The sequence below is a fragment of the Hyperoodon ampullatus genome (genome assembly GCF_949752795.1).
Source record: "Hyperoodon ampullatus genome assembly, chromosome: 5".
Lineage (NCBI taxonomy): Eukaryota > Metazoa > Chordata > Mammalia > Artiodactyla > Ziphiidae > Hyperoodon > Hyperoodon ampullatus.
The window spans coordinates 55559845-55573111 of record NC_136918.1 but is presented as its reverse complement, the minus strand read 5'-3'; the positions used below and the strand labels follow the sequence as shown (position 1 = coordinate 55573111).

At 36.5% G+C, this 13267-nt stretch overlaps 1 protein-coding gene across 4 annotated transcripts in view; it reads left to right on the top strand.

The window, feature by feature from the left end:
- The window catches only part of NLGN1 (neuroligin 1), a gene marked incomplete at both ends in the record, with an annotated part of 709231 nt that extends 696272 nt beyond the window's left edge, over positions 1 to 12959 (top strand). For 3 of the 4 annotated variants that reach the window (XM_079704459.1, XM_079704457.1, XM_079704458.1), the window contains 3 exons: positions 6922 to 7134; positions 10548 to 11337; positions 12137 to 12959. In XM_079704459.1, coding sequence (XP_079560585.1) covers positions 6922 to 7134; positions 10548 to 11337; positions 12137 to 12959 — 1826 coding nt within the window. The remainder of the gene's footprint in view (positions 1 to 6921; positions 7135 to 10547; positions 11338 to 12136) is intronic. The other variant, XM_079704460.1, reaches the window with a different exon arrangement.
- Positions 12960 to 13267: the final 308 nt, after the last annotated feature.

Genomic DNA, 13267 nt, shown 5'->3' with positions numbered 1-13267 from the left:
AGGCAATTCCAGGACAAACAGCCAGCCCCGTTCTAAAAGGAATCCCGCTGAAGGTGATCACAGTGCCAATTCAAAAAGCCCAATTTCAAAAATCAGGCATAAGTGCCAAACAAGTACTTGCATACAGAACAAAGTCTTAGCCAGAGGACAAAGCCTTAAAATAGATCCCCAATAAGATAGACCCATCCACCAGAGGGCAGACAGTAGAAGCAAGAAGAAATACAATCCTGCCTGTGGAAAAAAAAAACACATTCACAGAAAGATAGGAAAGATGAAAAGGCAGAGGGCTATGTACTAGATGAAGGAACAAGATAAAACCCCAGAAAAACAACTAAATGAAGTGGAGATAGGAAATCTTCCAGAAAAAGAATTCAGAATAATGATAGTAAAGATGATCCAGGACCTCAGAAAAACAATGGAGGCAGATCGAGAAGAGGTAGGAAGTGTTTAACAAAGATGTAGAAGAATTAAAGAACAAACAAACAGAGATGAACAACACAATAACTGAAATGAAAAATACACTAGAAGGAATCAAGCAGAATAACTGAGGCAGAAGAACAGATAAGTGGACCTGGAAGACAGAATGGTAGAATTCACTGCTGCAGAACAGAATAAAAAAAAAAAAGAATGAAAAGAAATGAAGACAGCCGAAGAGACCTCTGGACAACATTAAATGCAACAACATTCACGTTATAGGGGTCCCAGAAGGAGAAGAGAGAGAGAAAGGACCCGAGAAAATATTTGAAAAGATTATAGTCAAAAACTTCCCTAACATGGGAAAGGAATAGCCACCCAAGTCTAGGAAGTGCAGAGTGTCCCATACAGGATAAACCCAAGAAGAAACATGCCAAGACACATAGTAATCAAATTGGCAAAAGTTAAAGACAAAGAAAAATTCTTGAAAGCAGCAAGGGAAAAATGACAAATAACATACAAGGGAACTCCCATAAGGTTAACAGCTGATTTCTCACCAGAAAATCTATAAGCCAGAAGGGAGTGGCACAATATACTTAAAGTGATGAAAGGGAAGAAACTACAACCAAGTTTACCCTACCCGGCAAGGATCTCATTCAGATTCGATGGAGAAAGGAAAAGCTTTACAGACAAGCAGAGCTAAGAGAATTCAGCACGACCAAACTGGCCCTACAACAAATGCTAAAGGAACTTCTCTAAGTGGGAAACACAAGAGAAGAAAAGGACCTATGAAAACAAACCCAAAATAATTAAGAAAATGGTCATAGGAACATATATATCAATAATTACCTTAAACATGAATGGATTAAATGCTCCAACCAAAAGACAAAGATTTGCTCAATGGATATAAAAATAAGACCCATATATATGCTGCCTACAAGAGACCCACTTCAGACACAGGGACACATTCAGACTGAAAGTAAGGGGATGGAAAAAGATATTCCATGCAAATGGAAATCAAAAGAAAGCTGGAGTAGCAATACTCATATCAGATAAAATAGACTTTAAAATAAAGCATGTCACAAGAGACAAGGAAAGACACTACATAATGATCAAGGGATCAATCCAAGAAGAAGATATAACAATTATAAATATATATGCACCCAACATAGGAGCACCTCAAACATAAGGCAACTGCTAACACATATAAAAGAGGAAATAGACAGTAACACAATAATAGTGGGGGACTTTAACACCTCACTTACAGCAATGGACAGATCATCCAAACAGAAAATTAATAAGGAAACAGAAGCATTAAATGACACAATAGACCAGATAGGTTTAACTGATATTTGTAGGAAATTCCATCCAAAAACAGCAGATTACAATTTCTTCTCAAGTGCACATGAAATATTCTCCAGGATAGATCACATCTTGGGTCACAAATCAAGCCTCATTAAATTTAAGAAAATTGAAATCATATCAAGCATCTTTTCTGACCACAACTCTATGAGATTAGAAATCAACTACAGGGAAAAAAACATAAAAAACACAAACACATGGAGGCTAAACAATACATTACTAAATAATGAAGATATCACTGAAGAAATCAAAGAGGAAAGCAAAAAATACCTAGAGACAAATGACAATGAAAACACAATGATCCAAAACCTATGGGATTCAGCAAAAGCAGTTCTAAGAAGGAAGTTTATAGCTATACAAGTCTACCTCAAGAAACAAGAAAAATCTCAAATAAACAATCTAACATTACACCTAAAGGAACTAGAGAAAGAAGAACAAACAAAACCCAAAATTAGCAGAAGGAAAGAAATCATAAAGATCAGAGCAGAAATAAGTGAAATAGAAACAAAGAAAACAATAGCAAAGATCAATAAAACTAAAACCTGGTTCTTTGAGAAGATAAACAAAATTGATAACCCATTAGCCAGACTCATCAAGAAAATGAGGGGAGGACTTAAATCAATAAAATTAGAAATGAAAAAGGAGAAGTTACAACAGACACCGCAGAAATACAAAGCTTCCTAAGAGACTACTACAAGCAACTGTATGCCAATAAAATGGACAACTTGGAAGAAATGGACAAATTCGTAGAAAGGTATAAGCTTCCAAGACTGAACCAGGAAGAAACAGAAAATATGAACAGACCAATCACAAGTAATGAAATTGAAATTGTGATTAAAAATCTTCCAACAAACAAAAGTCCAGGACCAGATGGCTTCGCAGGTGAATTCTATCAAACATTTAGAGAATTAACACCCATCCTTCTCAAACTCTTCCAAAAAATTGCAGAGGAAGGAACACTCCCAAACTTATTCTATGAGGCCACCATCACACTGATACCAAAACAAGACAAAGATACTACAAAAAAAGAAAATTAGAGACCAATATCACAGATGAATATAGATGCAAAAATCCTCAACAAAATACTAGCAAACAGAATCCAACAACACATTAAAAGGATCATACAACATGACCAAGAGAGATTTATCCCAGGGATGCACGGACTCTTCAATATACACAAATCATTCAATGTGATACACCATATTAACAAATTGAAGAAGAAAAACAATATGATCATCTCAATAGATGCAGAAAAAGGTTTGACAAAATTCAACACCCATTTATGATAAAAAAAAGAAAACTCTCCAGAAAATGGGCATTGGGGGAACCTACCTCAACATAATAAAGACCATATATGACAAACCCACAGCAAACATCATTCTCAATGGTGAAAAACTAAAAGCACTTCCTCTAAGATCAGGAACAAGACAAGGATGTCCACTCTCACCATTATTATTCAGCATAGTTTTAGAAGTCCTAGCCACGACAATCAGAGAAGAAAAAGAAATAAGAGGAATCCAAATTGGAAGAGAAGAAAAAAAAACTGTCCCTGTTTGCAGATGACATGATACTGTGCATAGAGAATCCTAAAGATGCCACCAGAAAACTACTAGAGCTAATCAATGCATTTGGTAAATTTGCAGGATACAAAATTAATGCACAGAAATCTCTGGCATTCCTATACACTAATGATGAAAAATCTGAAAGAGAAATTAAGGAAACACTCCCATTTACCACTGCAACAAAAAGAATAAAATACCTAGGAATAAACCTACCTAGGGAGACAAAAGACCTGTATGTAGAAAACTATAAGATACTGTTGAAAGAAATTAAAGATGTTACCAACAGATGGAGAGATATACCATGTTGTTGGACTGGAAGAATCAATGTTGTGAAAATGACTATACTACCCAAAGCAATCTACAGATTCAGTGCAATCCCTATCAAATTACCAATGGCATTTTTTACAGAGCTAGAACAAAAAATCTTAAAATTTGTATGAAGACACAAAAGACCCCGAATAGCCAAAGCAGTCCTGAGTGAAAAAAGTGGAGCTGGAGAAATCAGACTCCCTGACTTCAGACTATACTACAAAGCTACAGTAATCAAGACAACATGGTACTGGCACAAAAACAGAAACATAGATCAATGGAACAAGATGCAAATCCTAGAGATAAATCCAGGCACCTATGGTCAACTAATCTATGACAAAGGAGGCAAGGATGTACAATGGAGAAAAGACAGTCTCTTCAATAAGTGGTGCTGGGAAAACTGGACAACTACATGTAAAAGAATGAAATTAGAACAGTCCTTAACACGATACACAAAAATAAACTCAAAATGGATTCGAGACCTAAATGTAAGACTGGACACTTTAAAACTCTTAGAGAAACACATAGGAAGAACACTCTTTGACATAAATCAAAGCAAGATCTTTTTAGATCCACCTCCTAGAGTTATGGAAATAGAAACAAAAATAAATGGGACCTAATAAAACTTCAAAGCTTTTGCACAGCAAAGGAAACCATAAGCAAGATGAAAAGACAATGGTCAGGATGAGAGAAAATATTTGCAAATGAATCAATGGACAAAGGATTAATCTCCGTTTATATAAACAGCTCATGCAGCTCAATATTAAAAAAACAAACAATGCAATCCAATCCAAAAATGGGCAGAAGACCTAAATAAACATTTCTCCAAAGAGGACATATGGATTGTCAAGTAGCACATGAAAAGCTGGTCAACATCACTAATTATTAGAGAAATGCAGATCAAAACTACAATGAGGTATCACCTCACACCAGTTAGAATGGGCATCACCAGAAAATCTATGAACAACAAATGCTGGTGAGGGTGTGGAGAAAAGGGAACCCTCTTGCACTGTTGGTGGGAATGTAAATTGACACAGCCACTATGGAGAACAGTATGGAGATTCCTTAAACAACTAAAAATAGAATTATCATATGACCCAGCAATCCCACTACTGGACATATACCCAGATAAAACCATAATTCGAAAAGACACATGCACCCCAATGTTCATTGCAGCACTATTTACAATAGCCAGGTCATGGAAACAACCTAAATGCCCACTGACAGACGAATGGTTAAAGAAGTTGTGGTATATATATAGAATGGAATATTACTCTGCCACAAAAAGGAATGAAATTGGGTCATTTGTAGAGATGTGGATGGATCTAGAGACTGTCATACAGAGTGAAGTAAGTCAGAAAGAGAAAAACAAATATTGTATATTAATGCTTATATGTGGAATCTAGAAAAATGGTACAGATGAACTGGTTTGCAGGGCAGAAATTAAGACACAGATGTAGAGAACAAACGTATGGACACCAATGGGGGAAAGCGGCAGGAGGGTGGGGGTGGGGGTGTGATGAATTTGGAGATTGGGATTGACATGTATACACTGATGTGTATAAAATGGATGACTAATATGGAGCTGCTGTATAAAAATATAAATTAAATTAAATTAAAAAAAAAAAACTCAACAGGTCCCCAGTAAAACCTGGAGGACTTCAAAATGCAAATAGGGCAGACACTTGAGTGGAGAAAGACTTAATCTTAAATTCCAGGGTTGGCGAGAAAAGCAGTGAGTAGCAACAGGCTCAATGAGGATATCACACTTGTTTGCCACCAACCTGGAAGTCATTAAGGGTCTTCTCTTGATCCCCATGCAGGCTATCAAAAGGTTGACCTAAAATAAATACACTGCCAGCTATTTCTGCAGTAAAAATGGGTTTGTTTGGGATCAACAGAGAATTGCTCTTTGGGTTTACAACCATGGCAAGCCACATGCAAGTCCCCTCACAGCAAGGAGAGGAGAACTTTTTTAAAAGGAAGCTGGGAGGGCTGTAGTAAACAAAGAGTCCATTGAAGGAATTGAGAGTTTGAAGTAGGGTGGCTTTTCACTAGCTGAGTTGTGAGAGTCCCTCATTGGCTGAGTTCTTGCCATGCAAGGAAAGTTTTCATTCTTTCTGCTGAGCTCTGCTATTGTCATAGGGCATGAGCGCTTCCCTTTCTGACCTCCTAATTCTTTTTTTTTTTTTTTTGCGGTACGCGGGCCTCTCACTGCTGTGGCCTCTCCCGCCGCGGAGCACAGGCTCCGGACGCGCAGGCTCAGTGGCCATGGCTCACAGGCCTAGCCGCTCCGCGGCATGTGGGATCCTCCCGGACCAGGGCATGAACCCGTGTCCCCTGCATCGGCAGGCGGACTCTCAACCACTGAGCCACCAGGGAAGCCCCCCAATTCTATTTTAATTGAGGTTTCTTTTCATTAATTTTAGACCGTTCTTCTCCTTTTTTCTTCAATTGTCTTTTCCACTCAGTCAGTTTAGATCTTTGTAACGTCTCACCACCTCCATTCTTTCTATTATTCAACATATATTTCTTTTCATTATTAAATTCACTATAAAATGGAGCTTTGAGTACTGGAGAAATATGAATCTCAACTTTTCAAAAATCTTCAAATATTCTACACTGTTTTCTAGTTGAGCAGATCTCCTCAGTTTAGCATTTAGGGCGTTCTAAAATGTGACCTCAAATTACGTCAGGTACAGTGATTCTTAACCATGGGGCATCATCAATACAAATGTGCATACACCTATATATGCAAAGAGTTGCATATAATTTTATACACGAGTCTTGGAAAAATATCCCTGCTCTATACCGTCATATCCTGCCACTCTGCCACACATACCTTAAATTCCAACCATATTAGACCACGAGCAACTTGAGGACTGACAGTATTTATGCAAAAACACATTCTCATACACCCCATGATACTATCCCAAATATCTCCACCAGGTAACTTGGCCCCTAGAATATCTCCCTTGAAGTCTTTCAGAATGTCTTCATTCTCTTTATCTGCCCCCTGTTACCTGTTACCTGGATAACTTGGGAACATTTGGGGAAGATAAATGTCATTTTTCAGATTTTAGTCTCTGCTATTCTTCCTAAAGTAAATTATGTTATTCTAGTGGGAAATAAAGTTTTGCTAAAGAACTTGGACTGTACTCATCTTGATGAACACAGGCTTCAATTTTATTTGAATTTGATGTCTATTTGATTCATGTCAACTCAAAAGAGTGTTTTTTTTTTTTTATTTCTGTTTTTTATTTCTGTTTTCCAGGTTTCTTGAGCACAGGGGATCAGGCTGCAAAAGGAAACTATGGACTCCTTGATCTCATACAGGCTTTAAGATGGACTAGTGAGAATATTGGATTCTTTGGTGGTGACCCCTTAAGAATCACTGTTTTTGGATCTGGTGCTGGGGGTTCATGTGTCAATCTGCTGACTTTATCCCATTATTCTGAAGGTAACCGTTGGAGCAATTCAACCAAAGGTATTATGCAGGTTGCAAATTTTGACAATTTTGGTGTCTGCATGCCACAACCATCAGTAGTATGTGATGCTCTGTATATATTTCTCTGTTTAAACTAAGTGTTAGGTTGAACTCAATAACTGTTTAAAACTTTGTTTCTTCAGCTCCTCTATGCATGTTTAAATTTTTGTCAAACTCTTTTCTTTGTCTCCTGTGGAGCTTGGTATGGATGCCCTTTCAAACACACTTCAGAATAATTAACATTACACTACTTTCCTCTCCTCCAAAGGGTGATTTTGGGGAAAATCAAAGATGTTCACAGTTCTGTTATCTCTGTTTATTCAGTAATCAAAATCAAAGACAAGGGTTTTTAAAATTATTTTTTAATGCAAGGCTTGTATATAATGTTTTCTAGATAGTAGATGTTTTAAACCCTTTACTAGTATGAAGAAAATACAGAAGCAGTTGTAAGCTGGTTTGTCTGGAAATGTGATTTTCACTTGTTGTCTGAGTAGAGAATGGATGTTTGATTATTTTGCATGTGTGATCCAAAATTGTCAAAGCATCAAGGTCACTAGTAGAGCTTTTGATTAAAAAGAAAAATATGTTTGAATTTGTGCTTTTTTTATTTTCAACTCCAAGAGTGTTAATTTTTTTTCCCCTGAAGCCTGGCAAAGCAACATGGAGCACTGAGGCTGCTTAAATCCATGAAATATTGTTCTTGTCTCCATTTTCTGGCCTTGACATCCTTTTTCCAAAATGCCTGCCCCAGGCTTATCATGCTGGTCTTGATGGACTCCCATTTTACCATGAGTTTAGTCACCCATTCTTATAGCATTATTAACTTGAAATATCCACAAGAACAGAGGTGTTTTGTTGGAGAAGTCTGTAAAACAAATACTTTCTCTCCATTATACATACACAATAGGCAGGAAAATAGAGAATATACATCAGCATAGACCTTCTTGTATTTTCTGGTTTTCCATCATCATTTTATATATATTAAGAAAGTATACACTGTCAATTGTAATTCATGAAGCTTCCTAATCTGTAAGACTGAGTTTTATGATATGAGCACCAGACATAGAATATTTGTTTTTGGTATCAAAGACACATTAATGTGGGATTTCAAAATAACAGTCATTAAATGAGTTTGTATATTTGGAGGATCATATATTATTATAGATTAATTTATAGACATAGTTTATGTAACATCTCATTTGTATTAGTAGAGTTCTGAACCAAGATGACAAAATGACACATGTGTGAGAACTCTTTCAATTGTATAGAGATTTTGGTCTGTAGTGAAATGACTTATTTTGAAATAACAAACTTCGTTGCTGTTGTTTTTCTTAATTGAACAGATTAGATTGTTCTAGCCTGAGGACTATACTAACGCCAATACTTATCTAGGATAACATTGGACAATCTGTTCAGACTTCTTAGGATCATTTGGTCTCACATGCTCTTTGCGCTGATTTTTTCTAAAACTTTTTCTAAATGTAAAGTGAACATGGGCACCAAAGCCATTTTCAGCCAGTATAACACTAGCATTGCATAAAGAGATGAATCAATTAGTTCATCAGCTAGCATTGCTATTCATCAACTCACAATGTGGTAAACAGTGGCAAATGGCTATGCAAACAATTGAAAATATAGCATTCCATCACACTCTTCAAGGAAATTTGTCTATGCCTGGCTAGATAAATGGACTTATGTTTGATCTAGTCATAAGTTTATCTCTATTAACGAAGCTGCCTGAATTGACCAGGAGATGCTCAGAAGAGGTCTTGAAATCATCAGGCTAATTTTATCTCCATTGCAGACATAGACTTTAAGGTCTGGGAACTTCCCAGAGCTGCAACAATGCTCAGGCCTGTATCTATCAGGAGTCAACCACACATAACAAGCACTCTCGCTGACAATAGAATATGTGTTTTTTCCCAGTATCATCTAGATGGCATATTTCAGACTATCTCAAATGTGATGTGTATTGTCCTTAAAACCTTTTTTGGTATATTTAATTTATGTCATTAAGTCCCTAAAATGGGAAAGAATCTTATAGAAATCTTATTTTAGCTATAAAATTTTTAAGCAGTACAATATTTCTCTGAGCAAATGTTGACAAACACATAACCTATATAATTTTTTAAAATTATTTGTATTTATATTATTTGCTCTAGCAAACTTTGCTCTAGCAAACTGCAAATATGTTCATAAAGATGTCAGAAACCAAAACAAATTTAAATTAGTATTGTTTGACTTTTTGAATATTTTTATAATTATCTAGGAACATATTACAGACATTTTGAATACATATATGTGTTTGGAGAAAAAATGAAAACTTTGCTTCTAATACAGTCATTACTTCAACACCTTTGTGAAAGAGTTCTTACACACTAACACATATGAATGATTGAGCGTGTGTTTGAATAACTGAACTATAAAGCTGTATTTGGAAATTGACAATAAATGTAAGTTTTTAAATAAAATAGATAAATTATATTTTTAAAACAAGAATTTTATTAGAGAATACCTTAATAAGTAAAGTTCATTTATAAATTTGAATGGTATGCAGCTCTTATCAAGCTGCATATGGGACCATGATTTATAATTCTTAAATGTAATTAAGTGAAAAGCAGTGGACCATGTACTTTTCATTTTTTATGATAAAATATAGCAGTGCACATTCAACAGTGGAAAAAGTTAAATCACCCCCCTACTAAATCCTTCTGCTGATGGCTTTTTCTTTAACTTAGTGAAAATACTTCAAATGTTATAACTTCTTCTGAAAGATGAATATTCAGCATACTATGTCTGACATAAAGAACTGGAAAGAATATGTCTAAAGTGATATTCTGTTTCGTGTGCCTTTAGGGCCATCCACAGGGTATTAGCAAATTCCCAGCCCCAGTAGTTATGTGAGGTCTGAACAATTATTTTTCAGATAAAATCTGATTAAAACAAACACACAGAGCCATTCTGAAGAAAGATGCTTGCAGCCAAATTGGAGGAAATATCCTCAAAAGACAATACAAAGTCTAATGATGAATTAAAGGGGAGAGAGTTAGCTGCATCTGGTTGGCTATGGTAACAGTGTAGGTGTTTACATGCTGAGCAAATAAATATTTGGGCCTTTTTGCCACAAGTATTTCCACACTCTCCTCTCCTTGCTTACTGCCTTTTTGAGGCATTGCACAATTTAGACCTCTTGATCCCAAAGTAGTTGCTACTCAAAGCAGATGACTAAGGTCCACCTCTCGAATTCATTATACCCTGGGGATGACTTTATGTACCTTCTCTTAAGCAAAACTGTCTCTATCTCCCTGTTTCTTGAGTCATATCTGGGACATGTCTCAAATATCAGATTTTATTGTTTTACCACAGCATTATTCAAAGGTCATCTGAAACTCTTTCTTGGTTTTTTCCTATAGGACTTTTTCAACGAGCAATAGCTCAAAGCGGAACTGCCCTTTCCAGCTGGGCTGTTAGTTTCCAACCTGCAAAATATGCTAGAATGTTGGCCACAAAAGTTGGTTGCAATGTTTCAGATACAGTAGAGTTAGTGGAATGCTTACAGAAGAAGCCTTACAAAGAACTTGTTGACCAAGATATTCAACCAGCACGATACCACATAGCCTTTGGACCTGTGATTGATGGTGATGTAATACCAGATGATCCTCAGATATTGATGGAGCAAGGAGAGTTTCTCAACTATGATATAATGTTAGGAGTTAACCAAGGGGAAGGGTTAAAATTTGTTGAAAATATAGTAGATAGCGATGATGGTATCTCCGCTAGTGATTTTGACTTTGCTGTTTCTAATTTTGTTGATAACTTATATGGATACCCTGAAGGCAAAGATGTTTTGAGAGAAACCATTAAATTCATGTATACTGACTGGGCTGACCGTCATAACCCTGAAACCAGAAGGAAGACATTATTAGCTTTGTTTACGGACCATCAGTGGGTGGCACCAGCTGTAGCTACAGCAGATCTTCACTCAAACTTTGGTTCACCCACATATTTCTATGCCTTTTACCATCATTGCCAAACAGATCAGGTTCCAGCTTGGGCTGATGCAGCTCATGGTGATGAGGTTCCCTACGTACTAGGAATCCCCATGATTGGACCTACAGAGTTATTTCCTTGCAATTTCTCTAAAAATGATGTGATGCTGAGTGCAGTCGTAATGACATACTGGACAAATTTTGCTAAAACTGGGTACGTACCTAAGGAATGAAGTTTGCTATAATTTAATTAAAATATCCTCTTAAGCACTTAAAAAATACATATTTTGTGTCCAAATGATTTAATTTAATAGATTAATACCAACAATACACTAAGTTCCTTTATTCAAAATTTATATTTGTGGTGTTTCAAAAAAATCACTGCTTTATTCTTCCTTTGTAAAGTTTAAGACAGTCATACCTTTACTGCATTACTCAGTAATTAAATTTATCTTGTTTTTTTAATTACACAGGACTTCTTATTATTGTTATTCAATAGTGACAAATATTTTATAAAGATTTTTCAATTTACAGTACTGTATGCCTTTTGATCCTCCCAGCTACCTTGTGAGGTGAGCGGCTCAGATACTATAATCCCATTTTATGGAAAAGGGACGTTAGGCTACAAGAGCTTTACCTAGATATTCATATGTTTAGTGTACAGCAGCATCAGGACTCAAATCCTCACCTGCCAATTCCAAATGCCAAGTTTTTTCCAATGCTGTCTCTGCTAGCTTGCTTATGAGACAACTCATATGTACATGAATTTTTAAATCTTTGGGTATATAGCAGCCCGTGGGTAGAGAGAACAAGAATGTGAGATTTACTTATACTACATTATTATCCAACAACCTGCCTGAGCTGGGATTGATATTTCTAAATTGACCCAAGTTATGTTAAAACACAGTCTAAAGCCTGGCTGAGTTCACCCTCTTCAATTAGATGTTAAACCAGTAGTATTTTGATTTTTAAAAGAATAAAACAATTTTTTTCTCATAATTTCTCTTTTCTAGCGACCCAAATCAACCAGTCCCTCAAGACACAAAATTCATCCATACCAAACCCAACCGCTTTGAAGAAGTAGCATGGACCAGATATTCCCAGAAAGACCAACTTTATCTCCATATTGGATTAAAACCAAGAGTTAAAGAACATTACAGAGCCAATAAAGTAAACCTCTGGTTGGAGCTGGTACCTCATCTGCATAATCTCAATGACATTTCTCAGTATACCTCGACAACAACTAAAGTGCCATCAACTGACATCACTTTCAGACCTACGAGAAAAAATTCTGTATCTGTCACATCAGCATTTCCCACTGCCAAGCAGGATGATCCCAAACAACAACCGAGTCCATTTTCAGTGGATCAAAGGGACTACTCAACAGAGCTGAGCGTCACTATTGCAGTTGGAGCATCACTGCTGTTTCTGAACATCTTGGCCTTTGCAGCCCTGTACTACAAAAAGGATAAGAGGAGACATGATGTTCACAGGAGATGCAGCCCTCAGCGCACGACTACGAATGATCTGACCCACGCACAAGAAGAGGAGATCATGTCCCTCCAAATGAAGCACACCGATTTGGATCATGAATGTGAGTCCATCCATCCACATGAGGTGGTTCTTCGGACCGCCTGCCCCCCAGATTACACACTAGCTATGAGGAGGTCACCTGATGATGTTCCCTTAATGACACCCAACACCATTACAATGATTCCCAACACTATACCAGGGATTCAACCCTTACACACATTCAATACATTTACCGGAGGACAGAACAATACTCTGCCCCATCCTCATCCCCACCCCCACTCACATTCAACAACCAGGGTATAGCCAGATAAGAGAAGCAAACTCTATTTTTTTGATGGATTGCAGTAAAAGATTACTGAAGATTCCTTGGCTTTCAATCTACAAGACGCTTACTATTTAAATAAGGAGGAATATTATGTGAATATACATATCAAGAACTTTGGGGGCTTTGAAAAAAACATGAATTGTACATATATACACAAATCAACTTTAAAAATGAATTTCAATTGCTTGAAGCAATTGTTCTGAATGATACTTTTTCATTCACATTCAAGAATTAATTTTTTGAAGATTTATGTTACATGATGGAATTAGGCATGTGGAACACCAAA